The sequence below is a fragment of the Arvicola amphibius genome, chromosome 17 (genome assembly GCF_903992535.2).
Source record: "Arvicola amphibius chromosome 17, mArvAmp1.2, whole genome shotgun sequence".
Classification (NCBI taxonomy): domain Eukaryota; kingdom Metazoa; phylum Chordata; class Mammalia; order Rodentia; family Cricetidae; genus Arvicola; species Arvicola amphibius.
The window spans coordinates 31,711,787-31,734,894 of NC_052063.2; the positions used below are offsets into that span (position 1 = coordinate 31,711,787).

The window sequence follows — 23,108 nt, forward strand, 5'->3', positions numbered from 1 at the left end:
CTCTTCTCATAAATATTAAGGGGAAATTTTGTTCCTAGGGACGTTCGTGAAGGACTGCGAATTCGAGGCCAGCCCAGGAGAAGTTGAATATCTTGTCCAGAATAACGAGAAGGGGGAGGAAGGGAGAGGAGGGAGTGGAGAGCGAGGGGAGATTCAAGTCAGCCCAGAGCTTGCAACGTTAATATCCTTTTCCAAAGACATAAATCAGCAGCAGACACTGCGAAGCCCACCGAGCAGAGCGGGAGCCTCGCAACGCTAAAGGGCTTGTGGAGACCTAGCTCGGGACAGCTACGGACCTCTGCCGTTGACACGCCCACGACGTCGCCTCTGCGCCTACGTATCAGGTCCTGTGACCACAGCCTCGCCAAGTACTTTGTGCCAGGCGACCTCGCTCCCCCAGCTATCGCTACAGCTCCTCAGACGCGCACCCAGCGCCCTTGCAATCTGGCTAGAGGTGTCAAAGAAACTACATCTCCCGACAGGCAGCGTTGCCCTTTCCTTCCTCCCTCGCTCTCCCACTCCAGATCCCTGGCAACGGCGTGACGTGAGGGGACCCGGAGCTGCGGTCAGTGCTAGCCTACCGGGCGCGCGGGCCGGAGCAGGGAGAAGGCACCCGGAGCCCGCGCCCGCCGCCCTTCCCGCCCGGCCTCCTCCGCTGCCGCCGCAGCCCCGAGTGCCAGGGACGGGCGCGCGCATGGCCTCTGCGGGCGCGCGGAGGCTCCCGGCCCCGACGCGCGCGGCCGCTCGGAGCTGCTGCGGCTTCTCGCTCCGCCCGGGCACGCGCGCGGTCCCGCCCCCGCCCCCGGGCCCTCCGCGGCAGCCGCGGCCAATGAGGTGAGAGGCGGGCCCGGGCATCCGCTCTGGACGGGAGGGGGTCCCCCGGCCGGCACCCCGAAGTTCTGCGGTGGAGGGTGGCAGCCCTTACATGGCGGGCCGGAGAAGTCTCGGCACTGGTAGTGCCCTGGGAGCCCGACTGGAGCTCTGGAGATACAAGTTACAAGCCCGGGGTGGTGCGTGCCAGCCTCTTCTCGGCTTCGCGGGCGCCCTGGCTTTGATGGGCCCGGCACGGGGATGCTACGAGTTTGCTTGCAGCAGTAGCGTTGCTCCAAAGGCAGCTGGCACTTCGGCCGTGTCCGTCTTTTTCCCATCCCCACCCCTGGCCCTGTCCTCAGCCGCCCTCGACCTTTCGCACTCGTGACTGCCTGGCCAGCCAGTCAGCCCCGCTAGCTGGAGCAGGTGCTGGGGGGAGAAGGACTTGCCCGAACGACCTTCCTCCGTGATGCATCCCTCTTCCCCTTCACCTGGAATTGGCTGAATACAAAAAAAGAACCGTGACGCTGCCTCTCCTTTCCTTTTGGTGCTAGGTTTCTGATTTCCTGTAACCTCTTCTTGCCTCGCGCTGCCCAGGTCTTGGCGGCTGAGGCTGGCCTACCTCCCAGTCGTTCCTTCATGGGCTTTGCTGCCCCCTTCACCAACAAGCGGAAGGCTTACTCGGAGCGTAGGATCATGGGGTGAGCATCCTTCTCTTCCACTCCAAATAAATAACCACAGTTGATAAAATCCATATTGGACCACCCACCTCCCCAGCAATGTTTTTGCTGCCAGCCTCCCAACCTAAATTTCCCTCCTCGGTTGCTCTGCCCCTGCATTAAATGAGTCTAGGCTACTTCATAGAAATGTTATCAAGCACAGGCAGACCTGTAATCTCAGCTCTGGAGGCCAGAGGCAGGATTGCAAGCTTGTAGCCTCCCTGGGTTACATAGCCCAGAGCCTGCCTGTGTCATACTTATTACTCACATACACTTGAGACAGGGTCTCAAGTAGCCTAGGTTGGCCTTGAACTTCTAACTGTCCTGCTTCCACCTACCGCTCTAGAGCGGGGATTACAGGCGTGTGCCACCACCATGCTGGTTCCATGCAGCGCTGAGGATGGAGCCTAGGCCCTGTGCATGTTAAGAAACCACTTCCCAGGTTTTTTTTTTCTCTTGAGCCAGGATCTCGTTATTTACCCCTGACTGTCCACCTTGTAATTACATAGACCAGACTGACCTCGAACTCACAGAGATCTGCCTGCTTCTGCCCCGAGTGCTGGGACTAAAGGCTTGCATCACTATACCAGGCTTCATTTTTGTTTTGTGACAAGGTCTTAATATGTAGCCCTGGCTGGCCTGGAACTTACAGAGATCCAGCGGCCTCTGCCTCCCAAATGCTGCGATAAAGACATGCACCACCATGCTTAGCTGCAACAAAAATGCTTTTAAAAACTTAAACTATAGGGACTGGAGAACTGGCTCAGTGGTTAAGAGCACTTGCTACAGTGGACCCAGGTTCGATTCCCAGCCCCACATGGAGGTTTACCACCTCTTCAAGCACCAGCACACACATCGTGCACAAATGTACATGCAAAGCACTCATACACATAAAAATGTTTAATTATGAAATGGTTTAATGATTAGGAGCCTGTACTGACTCCAGCTCCAGAGAACTTGCTTCCTGCTCTGGTCTGTAGGCACATGCACTCATGTGCACATACCCTCCCCCAGACATACACATAAAGAAAACTCGGTAGTGACCAGTACATGCTCACGTTAGCACTCTGGAGCTTCACCCCACTAACCTGAACTACAGGCTATACTGCTAGACCTTGTTTAAAAATGGGGTGGTGGTGGTCAGATGGCTCTGGAGGCTGCCAAGACTGACGACCTGAGTTTGATCCCCTGGATCTACATGATGGAACAGGAGAGCCCACTCGGGAGTTGTCTTCTGATCTCAGAGTGCACTGTGGCACAGCTCCCACACACAGATAAACAAATGCAAAATACTACGTAATTATTTGAGTCAGGTCAACAGCCCTGGACGCCTTGAAACTCACTGTAGACCACCTGCCTCTCGAGTGCTGGGATTAAAGGCATGTGGTACTAGAAGTAACACAAAGAAGAAAAAGACACGGGGTGTTATTTTGAGCCTTGTTATGTACTGGCTGCTAAGCTGAATGGGTAAGCAATCCTAAGTGCTGAATTACAGGTGAGTACTACCACACCCGTTTATTTTTAAAAGAGTTTTAATGATGTGTAACTGTATGTGGGTGTATGCACACACATGAGCACAAGTGTTTTTGGAGACCAGAGTTGATCCTCCTTACAATTGTAAGCTGTGGGTTCTGGAAATCAAACCCGGTCCTCTGAAAGAGCAGTCAGTGCTCTTAACCAGTGGGCTATCTCTACATCTGGTGTATGTGGTGCTGGTGACTGAACCCAAGGCTTCAAGCCAAGTAAGTGTTCTACTAACTGAACTACGCCTCCAGTCTATACAGGTAGGTATTTTACATAAACTGTCTCATTTCATCCTCACAAACAAATGAACCAAATATTATTTGCCCGTTTATTATAGATAAAAGGGAGGCATAGGTAGTTTACCTAAGACCACACTAATAAGTTGTAGAGTTGTTCCCAGCACTGCGGAAGCAGGAGGATCATGAATTGGAAGCTAATTTGTGCCCATAGTGGTTTAAGGTCAGCCTGAGCCACAAAAGATTGTCTTTTCAAAATAATCCAATGGCCCAGCAGGTAAAGGCACTTGGCTCCAAGCATAAAGACCCTATCAAATTTGATTCCTCAAATCCACAAGCTGGAAGAACTGGCTGCTTTTTCTCTGCTCTCCACACGTTCCATACATACACACACAAAATTAAGTTTTTCTCTGCTCTCCACATGTTCCATACATACATATACAAAATAGTAAAATGTAAAAAAAAAAAAATGAGACTTGGCTACCAATAAAACTGACATCCTGTCATCTAAAGCCTCTATTAGGATAAAATAATGTATCATCCAGGTCTCTTTGGGTGCCTGGTTTGTGGGCAAAGATTGTGTCAAGGCCAATGGCAAGGACCTTGACCCAGCTGGCAGCTCCTGGTCTCTGACTCCTCTTGTCCTAGGTACTCAATGCAGGAGATGTACGAGGTGGTGTCCAATGTCCAGGAGTACCGAGAGTTTGTGCCGTGGTGTAAAAAGTCACTGGTAGTATCCAGCCGTAAGGGTCACCTGAAAGCCCAGTTGGAGGTTGGGTTTCCACCTGTCTTGGAACGTTATACCTCTGCGGTCTCCATGGTCAAACCACACATGGTCAAGGTGAGGCCTGTCTGGGAGGATTCAGGGTATTTTCCTTAGCAGTTTCATATTCAAGGGTTATTTTTGGCCTTTCCTGTAATTACTTGATTTCTACGTGTTAAGTATTCACCTAACATTAAAGGGAAAGAAAAGTCAATTATCGTGGTGGTGGTGCTGGGCCAACCCATCACACATCCTATGCAAGTAGTTCCACAAAGCTAAACCCTCAGCGGCTCTCAACTTTCCTAATGCTGTGACCCTTTAATACAGTTCCCCATGTTGTGGTGAGCCCCAACCATAAGATTACTTTTGTTGTTACTTCGTAACTATAACCTTGCTACTGTTGTGAATCATGTGACCATCCATTTTCCAATGGTCTTGGGTGACCCGCAGGTCAACAATGTCTGCTCTAGCTCCTTTACACTACCCCTCTTAACAGAGGGAGTTAACCAGCCAATTGTGTCCTGTTCTAGGCTGTTTGCACCGATGGCAAGCTCTTTAACCACTTAGAGACTATTTGGCGATTCAGCCCTGGTATTCCTGCCTACCCTCGAACCTGCACTGTGGACTTCTCGGTGAGTCAGGTTTTGTGGCACAGCCCTTGGACCAGGCCAGAGGGTAAAACTAAGCACTAAACACGTCAATTCTATACGTGTTCAGAGGTCTAAGTCTCTATCAGATTTGCATTTTGCTCAGTTCTAAGTTACGCTTCTTAAGTGATGTCTGGTGGGGGATGTAAAGAAGGCAGTACAGATTAGCACCCTTCCAACATGGTCTTGAAGTTTCTGTCTCTTATGCATTTCCAGATTTCCTTTGAATTTCGTTCTCTGCTGCACTCCCAGCTGGCGACCATGTTTTTTGATGAGGTTGTCAAACAGAATGTTGCTGCCTTTGAGCGCCGGGCGGCCACTAAGTTTGGGCCAGAAACAGCCATCCCCCGTGAACTGATGTTCCATGAGGTGCACCAGACTTGAGACAAAGGATTGCTCCCTTGCCTTCACCCCCTCTTCCCACCCAATTTTTATTTATTTGTTTTGGCTCTTGCTCAGAGAGAGGTCTAAGTTTCACCTCTCAATTCTTCCTAAACTGGGCTGCATGCTGGCTGGACATGTGGGGAAGATAGCACATGCGGAAGTGAGATACACAGCAAAGAATGCCTTGTGCCCACGGCCATTTCACACCGAATAAAGCCAGAGCTGTAGTCTCTGGACCAGGTCAGGCGGATGTAGTAGTAACTTCCTCACACAGAGGTACTGGCTGGAAAGTAACTTTTACCCCGCTAAGATTTCTCAGGAGAAGCGAAAGGCAACCTGCCTCAGCTTAGGAACGTGTCCATGCTGTCTGACAGGTAGAAGTAAGGAGCTGCTTCACACCAGTGCCACAGAGCAGAGGAGGAATCCCCTAAACAGTCTTGGGGATGTACCTGTTTCTTCCACATGGCCTGAGTTTTTATAAAACTTCAATAAATTGTGACAGTGTGAATTTGCTTTTTTGGTACTATTTCTCGGGGTAGGGACAGGGGTAACATAACAAGCAGAGCAAAAGTCACAGCTTCCTGTCCTGTGGGAATGAAGGTGTAAGGCGGCCTCTTGGACACGGCGTCCCTGCTAACTATAGTAGCATGCCCTGCATGCCAGGACCTACTACCTACCTTCTTGCCTATTTATAGACCTTTTTCCAAAAGGCCAGCTGCAGCAGGACAGCCTTAGACCTCCCATAATCTAATGCCCCCAGGACCACCCCTTACTTTGGGGGGCCTCCTTAGGGAAAGTGGAAAGGGAGAGGCACTAACTATAAGCACCCTCTAGTGTCTAAGTCTGGAGCAAGCAGTTCTCCATTTGTCCTTGGTACAGTTCTTGCTCCTTTCACCCACTGGGCTAGACCAGCTCCTGGATTAGTCAGGCAAGTACTTGTGAGGTCTCTATAACAGAGAGGGATGAGGGTTAAAGGTAAAGGACTTCCCAACCTTGGGGAAAGGCTGAACGTCTTTGGAAAGCAGCCTTCCCTCTGAATGTCCAACTCGCCTGAAGAAAAAGGATATACACAGAATCACTTATCACCCACTAGTTCAGACCTTCCTACCTAACCAGATTCCTTACCTCATAATGATTCTTTCAAGCCTATGTAACAGCAAGCTCAAGCATTGTTAATAAAAACATTTATTATTTTTCATTTTATACAGAACAACCTGAAGTCTGCATCATGACTTAACAGTTACCCAGGGGTTTACAGTGTGTCCATCTCAACAGTGTGGTGCTGGGGTTTGGGTTCCACACAAACGCAGGCAGGAGTCTGGGGTAAGGAGGGAGCACAACAGGAGTGTATCTCAACCCTTTCTCAAAGAAAAGGCAGTATAGCTTCTGAGTCACTGGAAATCTGTGCAAACGGGGCTGCTAAGATAACCACCATACTGTGAGCTCGAGAGTGACATCGATAAATAAAGGGACGTGTCCCCGACGCAGGGTGAGAAGGCGGCTCACTGCTTTGAATGCCCTCAGCCCTAGGTCCAGCTGACATTCAAAGGGAACTATGTCCAATCGCAACTCATTTTTCTGTTCAAAAAGAAAGGCTGGAACCCCTGGAACCAGCCCATGAAGAGGCCGGTCGTTCCTGAGCCCTTGTTCTGTGTGCCAGAGCATATACCAGGAGAGACCAAGGTCAGAAGAGAGTGGCTTATGTTCCATGGAAGTAAAAGGCCTAGTTCACATTAAGTACTGAAAAGCCAAATGACTGGGAAGACCACAGATCACAGACCTGCTAAGAGGACCCTAGCCGAGGCTAGGACAGCCTCCTCAGCTGAGGCACAGCAGGTATAGGAAGTCTGGGAGGAAACAGAACACTTGCAGACCTTAATTTAATGGTATAATTTAAAGAGAGAAATAGAATCAAATGCTGGGTACCAGTAAAATAAATACCATGCCATTTATGGCCACTGATAGCATCAAAAGTTGCCAAATAACCAATTTCATTTCCAGCTAACCAACAGATCTTTCTAGGAAGTGCTTGCGTACACAGGAAAAGGCCTTAGGGTTTGACACAGTTGACACCCAACATGATTCCTATGGAAACAAAAGGGGCCTGGGCCTGGCCCTGGCCTCGGTGGCTCAGAGGGCTGGTAGGGTAGAAGCAAAAGCTTCACAGAGTGACTGCAACTTTTCTGTAACCTGCTTTGACCTAAACAAGAGGAGCCAGACTCTCACTCTAAAGATGGTAGGTAGCCAGATCTAACCTGACCACATGCATTAGTCCTGGTCATCCTACAGTTGGTAGACAACTCATACCAGGGAGGGAAGTGAGCTGGTGAGGGAAGAAGGGGTTGCTTTTCATCTTTTAAGTCTTAATTTATATTTTAACTTCAAATGTATTTTCAGTGCCTCGGATACAGGTTAATCTTAAGTCTTAAAGGCCCCTGAAACAAAACAAAATTATACTTTATTTTAAGCTTCCTTGTTTTCTTATAGTCAGTTTCCCGCAATCTCCCGTTTTACCCTGACTTAGAGTCCACAAACTTCATCAGACCGTCCGTGCTCATGGACTTGGGCCTCTCTAGAGGGAAGCTTAGGGCTCTGCTCCAGATGAGCTGTGCCAGCACACCCAGTGCCCTCGACACTCCGAACAGGACCGTGTAGTAATTCATCTCCTTCATGCCATAGTACTGTTAGGGTAGAAGAGGAAAAAAAGCTTTATTAAAAGCCAGAGACAGTGGCACACACAAGTCTATGGCAACAAAAACCTTAGAGACTCCATTCCCCCTCTTATCCATAGTAAGTCTCAGCCCACTCAGCCTTAAATAATTTGCAAGAACATTAGGAAAAGTAACACAGCTGTAGCTCAGTCAAGAGCTCGACTGTGTCAAAGGGCTCTGTGAGGGAGGCTAGTGGAGACCCTGCTCTAGGGGAACCTGGTGCTATAGACCTGAAATTCTATCTACTTTACTTAAGAGGCTGAGGCAAGAGGTCAAAAGCTTAAGGTCAGAGGCCAAGGAAACATCTTGGTTGGTAGATGGTTTGCCTTTTGAGACTGAGGACCTGAGTTCAGGATTCCCAGCATGCACACAGAAGCAGGGTGTAATGGCATATGCCTGAAATCCTGTGAGCAGGAGGACCCTGGAGCTTACTTATCACTATGAGTGGAATCAGTGACCCCCAGGTTCACTAAGAGACTCCAAAAGGTAAGATAAAAAAAAAAAAAGTCTCCAAAAAGTAAGATGAAAAGTAACAGAGGAAAACACTCGACATCACCTCTGGCATCCACATGCACATACATGTGCCAGCACACAGACACATAAACACATTTACCACCAACTAACTAGAAAAAGTACCAGGCCCGGTGGTGCATGTACCTCTTCATTCAAAGCACTTGAAGAGGCTAGTGGGTCTGAGTTCCAGGTCAAGCTGGTCTACACAGAGTTCCAAGCCACTCAAGGCTACCAAGTGAGAACTCTCAATAAAGGGCCCTGCATCCTCCTCGCCCTTATTCTGATTAGGGAGTTTTGTGCACAGCGAAGAACAAAACAGTGGTACAAGTGAGAAGGCAAGCGGGAAAGAATGGACTCACCTGGAGCAGCACCCCACTGTGAGCATCTACGTTGGGCCAAGGATTCTTGGCCTTCCCTTGCTCTAAGAGGATATTGGGCACAATCTTGTACAACTGAGCAACCAGTTTAAACAGAGGGTCGTTAGGCAGATGTTTCAGAGCAAACTCTCTCTGGCAGGAATACCGTGGGTCAGTCTTCCTTAGCACTGCATGACCATATCCTGGGACAACCTGCAAAGAGGGGGAAATCACAAAGCTGCCATATTCAGGAGAACTGCCCCCTTCATCTTCAGGATCATTGGTCCTGATGGCTCAAGCAGGACTGTAAATTCAAAGTCAGCCTGGGTGAGTCAGTGGAAACCCTATCTCTAAGTAAAAAGATAATGCAGCCGGGCGGTGGTGGCGCACGCCTTTAATCCCAGCACTGTGGGAGGCAGAGGAGGGCGGATCTCTGTGAATTTGAGACCAGCCTGGTCTACAAAAGCTAGTTCCAGGACAGGCTCCAAAGCTACAGAGAAACACTGTCTCAAAAATCCAAAACAAGGGGCTGAAGAGATGGCTCAGAGGTTAAGAGCACTGACTACTCTTCCAGAGGTCCTGAGTTCAATTCCCAGCAACCACATGGTGGCTCACAACCATCTGTAATGAAATCTGGTGCCCCCTTCTGGCGAGTAGGCATACATGGAGGCAGAACACTGTGTACATAATAAATAAATAAATTAAAAAAAAAGTTAAAACCAAAACAAAATACAACAAAAATAAATAAATATAGCAGCAGCTGGGAAAATAGGTGGTAGAGCACTTGCCTTACTAGCCAGAGATGCTGGGTTCAAGCCCGAGCATCATAAAAAGAAAACTAAATCCACAAGGCAAACAAATGGGGAAACAATAAAAGAGGCAGTTTTCTAGCTAATGCAGGGGCTGCTTTTATTCTTTTATTTTTTTCCTTTGAGACGAGGTCTCAATAGCCTGGAATTTTCTTTCAAATTTCAGTATTTGGGTCTTAGTCTCTTTCTTGGTTGCTTACCCGTCCTGAGTTGAGTGTATTCCAGATGTAGTCTCGTAACTTCTCATCTGACACATCTTTGCCAACTTCCTTCTGTAGCTGTGTTAGCCAGACAAGCACTTCCTATGGTAAGTTTAGGATGGGAAGAGGAATGTCAATATACATGCCAAGGAAACAGTGTCAAGATGGGGGACAGGTCATGTGAGTAAAAAACACAGAACAGGAAAAAGAAAGCTAGTCTTACCTGATTGGCTAGTCCATGGAGCGGCCCTGCCAGCCCATTCATGGCTGCTGCAAAGGCCAGATAGGGGTCTGAAAGGGCACTGCCCACCAGGTGGCTTGTGTGGGCACTTACATTACCACCCTCATGGTCACTGTGGGGACAAGAGGCAGAGCCAAAGTGAGAAAGGAAAGGGCTGGTTACGACAGACACTGCTTTTCTCTTGTCAGATCCTGGCCTTCTAGGCTCCCGACACCCTAGCTGGTCAGCTGTGCCTACTCCTCTCTCCACCCCTACTTCTACTGTTAGGATCACTGAGCTACAGTCTCAGCTACCTCCCCCATTTTAATAATGGTGACCAGGAAGGGGGAGCTCCTGGAAAGCTGATGGACTCCCTTGTGTGTGTGTTTTTCAAATCAGAAGCAATTCCCCTAAAGCTTTCAGCTTTTCTTCCTTATTTCTTGCCAAGTTTCAATCCTTACAAGATGTTTCTACCTAGACCCCTTTGTTATACAGGTCATCTGTTTCCAGATAATAACATTAAGGAGCTTTAAAATATAGTCTACCCCTACCCTCATTGCTGGACATGATGGCACACGCCTTTAATCCTAGCACCTGGGAGGCAGAGGCAGCTCTGGGGGATCTTTATGAGTTTGAGGCCAGCCTGATCTACATAGCGAGTTCCAGGACCAGGGCTATGTAGAAAAATTCTGTCTCAAAAAAACAAAACAAAACAAAAAAACCCAGACCAAATCAAAGGGTTTCCCATCAATCCAGGGTTGTCTCCCCACCCCCTACCCCCTACCCCTACCCCCGAGACAGGGTTTCTCTATGTGTAGCCCTGGCTGTCCTGGAACTTGCTTGGTAGACTAGGCTGGCCTCAAACTCACAGAGATCTACCTGCCTCTTCCTCCTGAGTGCTGAGATTAAAGGTGTGCATCACCACCACCCAGCTCAATCCAGGCATTTAAGGGGTATAATTATTAAATCTAGTTTACCTGTGGATGGTGAGGTACAAACGCATAAGCTCGGTGAACTGTGCATCAGTATAGCCTAGCATATTGGTAAAATTGTGGGACCAGTCCAGCTTAGAGTCAATGGCCCCAATGCTGCTGCCTTCCCGGTAGAGATTCCGGTAGATCTTTGCTGCAACACAGGGTAGCTTTGCAATCAGGTCCATACAATCTTCATAAATCAACTGATTAAAGAAAAGATGGAGAAAAGAGGAATTACCCACAAAGCATTAGGCTGCAATACTGTTTGTCCTTCACAGACAGTGTCTGAGGTGACAGCTGTATGCTGGGGGGTTATATATTAAGTATATTTCAAGGTACAGAGTAACAATAACCATGTACTGAGTAAATTACTACAACCTAGGTTTCTAATAACCCACAATTCTCCGTTGTTTCCATCCTCCTGAACGTAAGAGCACGCATACATGAGCGGAGGTTCCTCAGTTAAGTATCAAAGTAAAACGTGAGCCCTGATGTGCCACTCTGCGATGTGCTTGGGGTAGCATAACTTTACACTACACGGACGTGCTAGAGGTAAAGGACATCACCTTTACATCTTCAAATTTTATATGCATATAATGTGTGTGTAAAGAGGCACACAGTGAGACCAAAGGATGACTCTGTGAAGTCCCTTCCTTCTGGCCACCCTTATGTGGGTCCTGGGAATTGAGGTCAGACCCCTGGGGTTGGACACGTGCTTTTACCTGTTGAGCCATCTCACTGGCCCACTTTCTAAAGTTAATTCTTTATTTCTTTATTCTAATGTTTAATTTTATAGTTTAGACTGCATTGAAAAGTTATTACATATGTTAGGAGTCAAAACAGTGTTGACCAAATCCTGAATAGCAAAAGCTTCAAGGCTTTAGGTACGTATTATGCTAGATCTATTATTTAAGGTTTTGAAACACATATACTTTGATAGAAAACTTGTGCAGTATGTATGTGGCCTGGACTCAATGCCTAGCATTCGTCTAAAAGTTCATCCAAACATGGGTGGAGAGACGGTTCTGCAGTTAAGAGCACTTGCTCTTGTAGAGGATCCCGGCACCCAACATAGTAGCTCACAATGATCTTTAACTCGGTTCAGGATCCACTGCCCTCTTCTGGCCTCCACAGACACTGCATGCAGGTGGCGCACAGACAGACTTGCAAACAAAACATTCGTACATGTCAAAAATAAATCTTGAAAAATATACCAAGAAGAGTACACTAACTGGTTATTGAAAACACACAAGTAACATTATACAGACCAGGCAGGTCATATTTACCTATTTATACACACGCACACACACACACGCACCAACAATTAATGAAAATGAATATAGAAGTAATGAATCTGAAAAAAAAAGGCAGGCAGTGGTGGCACACACTTTTTTTTTTTCCTTGAAGAGTCTTGTATGTGAACAAACCCTGGCATAATTGCCAGGCTGTGATGGCATATTCCTTTAATCCCAGCATTTAGGAGTTAGAGGCAGATGGATCTCTGTGAGTTCAAGACCAGCCTGGTCTACAGAGTGAATTCTACAACAGCTATAACAATTATTTGAGCAGCAGGTGTAAAGGACCTGAGTTCAACTCCTGGGCGCCACATGGTAGGAGAGAACCCTGTCCTAAAAGTTGTCCTCTGACCTTCACATGCAAGCTTCAACACATAAGCACCCCCAATTCCTCCAGTCTAGGGGACCCAACATCTGGCCTCCATGGGCTCCTAAACACATATGGTGCAAATAAACTCACAATGGCTCAGACAGTTACGCATAAACAAACTTGAAGACTGTTTGCCTAGTATGCAAACAGCACTCAGCCCTCGGCATCTCATAAAACGGTGCAATGGCAAATGCCTATAATCCCAGCATTCAGAAGGCTGAAGGTTCACGGTTCAAGAACAGTCTGGATTATACAGCGAGTTCAAAGACAGTAGTAAGTGCTACCTACATAGCAAGATCCTTTCAACCACCACCACCACCATTTACAAAAGTGGTGCACATAAGGGGGATGAGGGGTTGCTTTCTATACCACAAGATGGCTTAGTCAGTAACAGGAGTACAACTCAAGCACTCTAACACGAGCATTTGAGTTTGAAATTCCAGTACCCTTGTAAAAACCCAGGCAAACAGTATCTATAACCACGATGTTGGGAAGGCAGAAACTGTTGGATCCCTCAAGTTTATTGGCCAGTCAGACTAGCCAATTCAAGGGGCTTCAGTTTCAGTGAAAGACCCTGTCTCAAAAAATAAAGTGAATATAAAGTGGAAAAGATAAGACCCTTGGTGCAAGCACACACACGCGTGCACACTTCACTTTTCATTTTAGGATTCTACAAACAGGACGTTAGTCTTTGTCTCTCCCACAGTATCTTAGGTGGTCTAGCCCAGAGTGACTGGCATCAATCCTCCTAGGCTACAGTGTGATTAATTATCATTCATCCAAATCCTAAGGCATCATAAAAGTTCTCCTTGTTTGGGGCTAGCTCAGTGGACAGTGGCACCTGACAAACTGATCCATGGTACAAACTCTGTCTGAGGAGAAAACAAATTCCTAAGCTGTCTTCTGACCTTTACACGCTATGAGTGCACAAACAAAATAAAAATTAGTAGGCAAAAAATCAATTTTCTATTTTCTTTATAATTTTAACAAGTCTTATAGTGAATTTTTGTTTCAGTGTTGGGGATTGCCTCAGTTTGTGAAGTAGATTCCTCAACTAAGCCAACTTCACACTCAGGTACTCTGAACCCCGCTACAGTCCAATCACACAGCTCAATTTCCTACCTCCCAGTACTTGGTTCGGTTGATTCCCTCTGCGTACGCACGGGCAAAGTTACTTTCACTGTTGAGGGCTGTGATGGCTGCACTGAGCTGAGACATGGGGTGCAGGTTAGTAGGAAAGTTGTCCAGCATGGTGACCACATGAGAAGGCAGAGCTGCCCTTTTGGCCCATTCTTGTGAGAGCCAAGATACCTGTGAAAAAGGAGATTCGCTTAGAAATGCCTGAGTAAGGACAACCCAGAAGGGTACAATCCGCTCAGACCCAGCCAGACCCTGCTCACTCCTTCCTGAAGCACTCTGTGAACACCAGCTATGGGCAGAGGAAGATTAAATGCTGAAGACTAGAGAAAAGCAAGGAAGGGGAATCGGAAGGGCCAATGTTGACCATACCTGTTCCTCTGTTGGCATCTGTCCAGTTACCAGCAGCCAAAATAGGCCCTCAGGTAGGGGTTCTTCCCCACCCTTAGCCTTAGGCAGTAGTTTCTGGCATTCAGGGATACTATATCCTCGGAAACGTATGCCCTTGAGAAAGAAAGTAACAATTGAGACCCAATTTATTAATCTGTCAGTCATAGAACAGACTAGTCTAATCATCAGTCACTTCGGTAGTAAACACACTCTACTAAGCCTGAGCACCTGAGTGTGGTCCCGGGGACGCACACAGTGATGCAAGAGAACCAACTCCCACAAGCTGTCCTCTGCCCTCCACACTTACAATGTAAAATGTGGGACTTGTACCTGGGCACATACATGAACACGTACAAGAACAAGTATTTACTTAAAAGTTTACTTTATATATGTATGCATGTATGTATATATATATTTATTTACTTATTAAACAAACAAACAAAAAACAGGCATGGTGGCACACTCCTTTAATTCCAGCACTTGGGAGGCAGAGGAGACAGATGCCTGAGTTCAAGGCTAGTCTGGTCTATGTTGCAGCTCTTTAAGAGGTCCTGCCACCAAACACCTAAGTGGTGCTGATGAAAAACTGACTGCATGCTTTTCAGTTTTCAGCCGTAGCAGGAAAAAAACTGTACCATTTTAAAATGCCAGCTTTCTGGGCCATCCTGCCAGGGCAAACTCTGACTCTTTCAAGCAGGCAGTCCGAATGAGTGTGGTCTCTGAGCAGAATGCTGCAGCTTGCTTGCCGGCAGGGACCTTCAAACACCAGAGTTGTGGCAATAAAAATGGCTACAGCCCGTACCTCCGCCATGAGGCTGGAAAGCTAAGGAATGGGCTGGATCCAGCTGCCAAAGTCAAGGCTTTAGTCCTACTGATATTGTTTGGTAAATTAAAGACTCATGTGGTCACAAAAGAGAGATATATAGTAAAAGAAATGGCAGCAAAACCTTTAATCCCAGCATGTGGGAAGCAAAGGCAAGTGGATCTCTGTGAGTTCAAGGACAGCCTGGTCTACAGAGTTATATTAGGTCAAAGATATACAGAGAACATGTTTCAAAAAGCAAAAAGTTAAAAGTAAATGAAATAGAGGTTAAAATAAAGCCGCACAAAGATGAAAAATACACAGAAAATCTTGATACTGTATGCTATTATGCTCTCTTTGAATTGTTTGAATGCTGAGGAAGGAGCAACAGATGCTAAAAGATATTTGTTTATAAATGCTGCTGAACTAATCCAACATAGTTATTTTGAAAAACCTTGACTTCAGAATTTGGGTCTAAGGATAGGATACTTTGGAAAAGAGATTCTTCTTTTGTTTTTACAGAAAATAAGACCCTATGGATTGCTTCTATCCCAATATGGTATGATAGACCACGCCCTCCTGAAAGGTTGCTGTGAACACCTTCAGAAAATTACTTCACTCAACTGCCAACTGAGATGAAACTACCACACAGGTTATACCATGAAAGACCTAAATAACAGCGCCCCCATTCAGCAGGAAGCAGTTTGGAGAGAAATAACTGTGCCCACATTCCCAAATATTGTTTATAAATATTCTTTTACATTTAAAGAGGGATATGAATAATTTGCATTGGTATAGATTTTGCTTTATTGATAGAGATTTAAGGTCAATTTTGTTATATGTATATGTATTTCTGATCTTGATTAAGGTATTGTGATTGTGTAGTTCATTTAAAAATGTAATGTATAATTAGGAAATATAGGTTGTTAATGAATAATCATCGATAATAGTCAAGCTTGTAGTCATGTTAGATTTTCTAGATATATAGAGATATATTTCAGTTAAATAGGCATTCTTCATATCTTTCAAAGACTACAGAATATGGCAATTTAAATGTTTTAATAACTTAGGGCTTTTCATGACAATGAGACATATCTGCTCCTGGCAGCACCAATCTACTTCAAGAGGAAGATGGGCATCAAAGAGGCTCCTTATGGAGTTTGATAGCCATCTGGGCAAGAAACTGCTCTTGCCTGGACTATTGCATAAACTGGACACAGAGAACCCTCAGAGAGAGGACTGCTGAACTTGCCTAAAGGTGAGATGATCTTTCGGGGGTTCCGGATTCATGAAAGAGTCTGCGAGACATTCTGCAGGACACAGCAGATACTGACCGAACTGCCTTTGAAATTTGGGTTAGTCAAGATGTGAGTAAAAGGCTGAAGCTAATGGGCCAAGCAGTGTTTAAATGAATGCAATTTGTGTGTTGTTATTTCGGGGCATAAGCTAGCCAGGCGGCCGGGAGCTGGGCGGCAGGAACACAGCCCACAGCTCATCACTACACTATGTAGTGAGTTCCGGGGAGCCAGTGCTATATAGAGAAACCCTGTCTCAAAAAAAACAAAACAAAACAAAAATAAAACCAGAAATAAACTGGCCCGAAAAAACAAAATAGATAAAAACCCACAACAAGCCGGGCGGTGGTGGTGCACGCCTTTAATCCCAGCACTCGGGAGGCAGAGGCAGGCGGATCTCTGTGAGTTCGAGACCAGCTTGGTCTACAAGAGCTAGCTCCAGGACAGGCTCTAAAAGCTGCAGAGAAACCTTGTCTCGAAAAAAAAAAAAAAAAAAAAAAAAAAAAAAAAAAAAAAAAAAAAAAAACCCACAACAAAACAAACAAACAAACCAAAAAAAAAAAAAAGGAAAAACTATATTAAATAATCGTTTTTTTTTGAGGCAAAGCATGTCTATGTAGTCCTGGCACTCACTTTGAAGACCAAGGGTGGCCTTGAAATCAGAGATCTAACAGCCTCTGCCTACTGAGTGCTGGGACTAAAGACGTGGCTATTTCTATTACTTTCAATTGTATGTGCACGTGAGTGTGATTTTGTGTGTGGGTGCAGTATGTCTTCTTAATTGCTAAGTCGCCTCTCTAGCCCCATAAATATGATTTGTTTTTTCAACCAAAAAAAAAAAAAAAGAAAAAGCACCTGCCATGAGTTCAAAGCCAGTCTGGTGTATAACCACAAGTTCCAGGCCTGCCAAGGCTATAACTTCAAACAAAAACAAAATCTTATTCTTCACATATTTATCCTGCCTTTGTTCTCTTATTCTGTACTGAGGTGCACGAGAGGAAACTGTTTCCTAGTCTGCACTTGTATGGACAATCACGGATGGATGATGGCGTCTTACCTCATCAGGATCGAGAACCGACGTCTCATACACGAGTCCCTTCATGCCTCTCATGCCGCCATACATCTAAGGAGAGAAGTGTGAGCAAGCGTCACAGACCTGCCTGCAGTGGCTGGGGCTCCTGGGCTCAGAAGACCTTCACTCTCTCACCCGCAAGACTACATTTGGGAGGTGGGTTCTGGGGGCTGGATGTCTAGAACTGACTGTTCTGCCAAGGCTGCTAGCTCAGGCCATGAGCGTTTGTGCCACCACCACTGTTCCTTTAATGTGTCTGCCTTTGCTTCCTTTCCTCATGACCATTCTTAACCCCTCCGCATTCCCAATGATGAGCTAAATGGAATTACATCTATTATGGGCAAAGGGGAAGGAGCACTGACTGAAAAGCTTAGGAAGTTATCCTAAGGCTGCACCAGAGGATTCACTGGGCCTGAAGTCTAACTGGATGGCCGCGACAACAATCAGAAGACAGTCTGGCCCTAGCTGAAGCTGGGAACAGAACTATAAACTGCATCTATCTTTGTCATAGGTGAACAAGGTTAGGCATAACTATAAATTTGCAGGAAAAAAAGAACTATTCTCTAAGGAATACCATAAACCCTAACATTTCATTGTATACCAGTAAAGAAAATGGTACCTCTGTGGCATACGTCACAGGGCTACTTTTTCCATCTAAGACACCACAGCCCTTACCATATCCACAGTGATTTGGCCAACCACTGTCTTCCCATGTTGCTGTCTGAAGGCTTTAATTCTGGCCTGCTCCTTAGGTATCAGATTGCTCAATACATCTTTCAAATTCTAGAAGGAGAAACAGAAGGGTTAAGAGGTACGAAAACATAGAGTTTCCTACAGTAAAGAACATATATGAAGACTTCTTGTTATCATCTATCAGTCAGGCACGGGAGGAGTGAGTGGGAGCTTCATTTTGCAGAAAGGAAAATGTCCTGGATATGGACAGTGATGTTCACTTAATTAATGATTAAAAAGTGCGGTGGTGGCGCATGCCTTTAATCCCAGCACTCGGGAGGCAGAGGCAGGCGGATCTCTGTGAGTTCGAGGCCAGCCTGGTCTACAAGAGCTAGTTCCAGGACAGGCTCCAAAGCTACAGAGAAACCCTGTCTCGAAAAACCGAAAAAGTCAGGCACTCAAGAGGCCAAGGCAGAAAGATGAGTGAGGCCACCCTGTTTCAGGAATTTGGTAAAAGGGATATAAGATCCTGTATTAGAATTTAAAACAAACAAACAAACAAACAGTGTATTTTATTTCATTTAGGGGTTATGAGCATGGTTTCATGGTAAAGTAATTGACACCATGTGTGAGGCTCTGGGTTTAATGCTCAGCAGCACAGAAACTAAAGGGAAAACATTTGCTGTTTCCACAGTACTACACCACTGAATGAGCTATTTCTTAAGAGGCTGGAGGGATGGCTCAGCGGTTAAGAGCACTGGTTGCTTTTCCAGAGGACCTGGGTTCAACTCCCAGCACCCACATGACTGCTCACAACCATCTGTAACTCCAGTTCCAGGAGATCCGACCTACATGTAGGTAGGCATAACACCAATAAACATAAAATTTTTAAAAATATTTTTTAAATAGTAATAATAATAACAGTAACAATTATTGGTTAATTCCAATAGACTTAAGATAATAAGGCAAGTAGTTGCCAAACAGTCTGTCCTGAAGTCAGACTGCTACAATGATTCTGTATCCTTGCCAGATCTTACCGTGGAAGAAGCACTGGCATGCCGGACAGCAAGAACAATGCAGGATGAGTTCTGCAAAGAGATTAAGACAAAATCCTTATGAATACCCTTCCCTTCTTTAATCAAGGAGTTGAAATGACTTTCACCTTAAGGACAGTCTGACATAAACTTTTATTAGGTGATAAACAGCCCTGGCAGAAGCCTGCTTCTCATCTCCATAGCATCACTAGTACTCCTTAAGAGCTTCTCTCACACACTGGGCACACCGGCGTTCTCAGACAACACAGGTGCTATGCAGAGCATCTGGTCCATCCAGATTTTTTTTAAAAGATTTATTTATTATGTATATAGTATTCTGCCTACATATATCCTATAGGCCAGTAGAGGGCATCAGATCTCATTTACAGATGGTTGTGAGCCACCATGTGGTTGCTGGGAATTGAACTCAGGACCTCTGGAAGAACAGTCAGTGCTCTTAACCTCTGAGCTACCTCTCCAGCCCCCTGGTCCATCCAGATTTAATTGTCAACAGGAAACCCCATCATAGAGCAAAACCAGAAAAGGTAAATCAGCCTCTTGTCTCTCCCAGCTAGAAATACTTTTCTCCAAACACAGACACCAGACCTCTGCCTCTGAACACATGACTGACTGACACTGGCACTTTTCAGGCTCTCAGACTCACAGACTTGACTAAAACCCACTACCACTATTCCTGGCATCCTGCTCACTTCTGTAACTGTGTAAGTATGCACATATATAGATAGATACACACACAAATATAATTTTTATTTTTTTCAGTCAAAGTTCCTTCATGTTGCTCTGGCTGGCCTTGAACTCAGATCAATTTGTCTCTGTCTCCCAAATTCTGGGTTTGGAGGTGTGTGTCTCGACTCCTGGCAATTTCATATATTATCATGTGCACTGTACACACACACTCTTACTAACTCTAAACAATGACTAACAGACTATTCAAAATGATCAAGGAAAAATTCGAGTTAGACCTTTAATTACAACGAACACAGAATATTTGATTTGGAAAGGAAGGCTGTGCATGGGATGGTGCGTACCTGTGACAGAGGCAGTGGGATCACACCTCTATGCCAGGCCAGTCTGCAGAGATGGTCGGCAGCAGGAGCACTAGCTACTCTTCCAGAGGAGTTTCCAGCAGCCACACTGCAGCTCACAACCATCTATAACTCTAATTCTATGAAGCCTAATGACCTCTTCTGCTTCCACAGGCACCAGGCACAGATGGTACACAGTCATACATGCAGGCAGAACATCCATACACAAAAAATAATTTAAAAAAATGAAAAACTAAAATAAGGGGTATGAGGATGTAACTCAAGCACTTGTCTAACATGCACAAGCACGTGGATTCCCCGGCCCCCAGGACTCCAGAAACGTTATACAGTGAGGCAGCTTATAATCCCAGCACCCAGGAGGCACAGGCAGGAGAATCAGAGTAAGATCACCCTCAGCTGCATGAATCTGAGCCCAGTCTTCAACCAAAAGAGATTACATCCCCAAAATAAATAAAAACAAACTAATGGAAATTCAGACTTGGATCTCAGACTTAATTTCAATCTAGTTACACGAAAAGCACAGCAAGTCCTAAATACAGGCCTGCCATTTTCATCCTGTTGCCTTGGCTATGAGACCCTAACATAAACCTCACTGTTCAATTCTCTAAAATGGTAATTAAAAAGCCAATGTTAGGGTGTGGGAGATGGCTCAGTGAGCAAGAGTGTTTACTCTGCAAGCTTAAAGCATATGCACCCTCATAAAAGCCAGACATCAACACTAAATTGTATTTTGTTAAATCTCAAAGCATTTTGCTATCAAATAAATGTGACCAGTAAGTTCTTTTCGGAATGTTTTGACATTTATGTTAATTGCCATTTCTAGTCCATAACTAGTATCTTGTAAAAATATAGGCTGTTAGGAAAAAAAGGAAAACACTAAGAACAAAATAGGCATAGCAGCTTGCAGCTATAACTTAGAAACTGGATCCTAAGAGTTTTGGCCAGTCAACCTAGCCAAAAATGTGTGAGCTTTCGGTCCCAAAGCATTAAAGTAGACAGTGACAGAAGGCACCCAAACTCGTCCCTGGCCTCCATACGTACATGTATCCGCACACTGACGCGCAGCATTCACCACTGGTCTTGTATGGCATGGTGGTAACATGCTTGTAATCCCAGCACTACAAAGGCTGAAGCAGTTGAAGACTCAAGTTCCAGGCTAGCCTGGGCTACAGAGAGAAACCATGTTTTTGAAAAAAGAGCCATGTGTCATGGTCACAGGCCTATAATACAATCAGTTGGAAGGTATGTAGAGGGAGAGATCAGGAATTCCAAATGAGTCTCAGCTATATACCATATCCAGTCTGAGGAGCCTAAGCTATGTGAGATCCTATCTCAAAAGTGGGAGGGGGCAGAGAGTGCTATTGGCTGTAACAATCCATCAAGTGACAAAAGTCTGGTCTAGCCAGAATGCATCACAGGAAGAAATCTGTCAAACCCCAGGAAAGAGTGAATTAATTTCATTTAATAATAAGACCTCAACTTCCTATTTTCTTGAGAGAGGTATCATTTTTAGCTTGTTTGATATAGGATCACTTATGGTACAGGTTGTTCCTGAACTCACCATATAGGCAAGGCTGGCCTCAAACTGCTCCTTCTGCTCTCTCCCAGTGCTGGGACAGCAGGTTTTTCTGAGACAGGGTTATTACTGAGTTATTACTCAGTATATAATCACACTAACCTGGAATGTCTGTCAGTACTCCTGCCTAAGTCCTCAGACTTCACTGGAAGCACTAAGAGCGCTGTATAGGAGGCACTTGCTACCGGTGGTTTCCACAGAGAGCTGAGAATGGCCTTACACAGTATGCCCAGGTCACACCACTGATGGGGCAGGCGAATCACTTCCGAACGTCTTCTCCCCAGCTCCTCCCCAGCCCTGGAGCAGTGACAGCTGAGATTTTGGCATCTGGTTGCTTGCCACAAGTAGTCACCTCACTGATCAGCAGCTGTCAGGTGAGACAGGCAGTCACTTCACTCAATAGGTCAGTTCCTTCATGGGGAGGGCCAGAGAGAGCTGCTAATGCTTGGTGAATAATGGCTGACAGCCAGGAGTCCCTACAGGGGAAAGTGGAAACACCACAACCATTATGAGGTTTTTTTTTTCAAACTTACATGCTGTTGCCTTGAGCTTGCTCATTTTCTTTGCTTGTTTGCTTGTTTGTTTAGGTATTTTCAAGATAGGATTTAATCTGTGTAACAGTTCTAGCTAGGCTTGAACTCACAGAGATCTTTTTGTATGTACTGAGACAGGATCTCATGTAGCCCAGGCTGGCTTTGAATCAACGCTCCTCCTGTGGACTCCTTAGGGCTGGGATTACAGGTGTGCTTGTTTTTCACCTGAATGATGGCTTGTTTCATTTCTCAGACAAGGTCCCACTATGTAGCTCACGCTGGCCTGGATCCTGTCTTGGCCTCATGAGAGTGGGACCATAGGCGCATAGCCCTGTGAGTTTGCTATTGCTGATGGAAGCGGAGTATGGTTCTCAGATGTGCTGACAACAACAAACCAACACCGCCTCCACTTACAGGGCCACGAGGGGAAAAGACCAATGAGTTATATGGAGGTAATGCTTCAAAGAACTTTTCTATATTACTTAAGACTATTCCAGCTAAAGGGCTGAAGAGATGGCTCAGTGGTTAAGAGTACTGGCTGCTCTTCCAGAGGAGCTGGGTTCAATTCCCAGCACCAACATGGCAGCTCACAACTGCTTATAACACCAGTCTAGGAGATCTGACACTTTCACATCAATGCACATAAAATAAAGTTAAATAAATTTGAAAAAAGAATATTCCTGCTAAAATAGGACAGTGAGCTAACTGTCAAATATCAGTGAACAAATGTGAACTGCTACTCCACATTCTTGAATCTTGTTTGGATAAACACTGAATACTGTTGTTAGACCCTTATCCCCCTCATCTTATTACCACTAATTCCTATGATTATAATTCCTCTTTTACAGGGACATTTTTTCTTTGCTCTCCATCCTAGGCACCTCATCCTACATTCCCAGGAACTCCAACATTAAAGATTTGAGAGAGGCCAGACATGTCAAAAGCCTTAATTCCAGCACTCAGAAGGGGCAGGCGTATCTCTGTGAATTTGAGACCAGC

The 23,108-nt window shown here is 45.6% G+C and overlaps 2 protein-coding genes across 3 annotated transcripts in view; one reads left to right on the forward strand and one right to left on the reverse strand.

Moving 5' to 3' along the window:
- The first annotated feature begins 364 nt into the window (after positions 1-364).
- Coq10a (coenzyme Q10A) lies at positions 365-5,591 on the forward strand. 2 transcript variants are annotated; one of them, XM_038314521.2, is made up of 5 exons: positions 365-834; positions 1,365-1,511; positions 3,902-4,130; positions 4,583-4,684; positions 4,916-5,591. In XM_038314521.2, exons 1-5 carry the CDS (start codon positions 695-697, stop codon positions 5,081-5,083), a joined length of 786 nt encoding a protein of 261 aa, XP_038170449.1. In that variant the 5' UTR covers positions 365-694; the 3' UTR covers positions 5,084-5,591. The 2 variants fall into 2 exon arrangements, with proteins under 2 accessions (XP_038170449.1, XP_038170448.1); XM_038314520.2 differs by having other exon boundaries at positions 3,938-4,130.
- A 659-nt stretch (positions 5,592-6,250) lies between these two features.
- Positions 6,251-23,108, reverse strand: part of Cs (citrate synthase) — a 24,345-nt gene continuing 7,487 nt past the window's right edge. Inside the window, exons 2-11 of the mRNA XM_038314519.2 lie at positions 18,937-18,987; positions 17,903-18,010; positions 17,213-17,278; positions 14,041-14,172; positions 13,654-13,842; positions 10,870-11,069; positions 9,896-10,025; positions 9,673-9,774; positions 8,667-8,876; positions 6,251-7,764 (exon numbers count right to left, since the gene is read on the reverse strand). Of these exons, the coding sequence (XP_038170447.1) occupies positions 7,594-7,764; positions 8,667-8,876; positions 9,673-9,774; positions 9,896-10,025; positions 10,870-11,069; positions 13,654-13,842; positions 14,041-14,172; positions 17,213-17,278; positions 17,903-18,010; positions 18,937-18,987 (1,359 nt within the window). The 3' untranslated portion in view covers positions 6,251-7,593. The remainder of the gene's footprint in view (positions 7,765-8,666; positions 8,877-9,672; positions 9,775-9,895; positions 10,026-10,869; positions 11,070-13,653; positions 13,843-14,040; positions 14,173-17,212; positions 17,279-17,902; positions 18,011-18,936; positions 18,988-23,108) is intronic.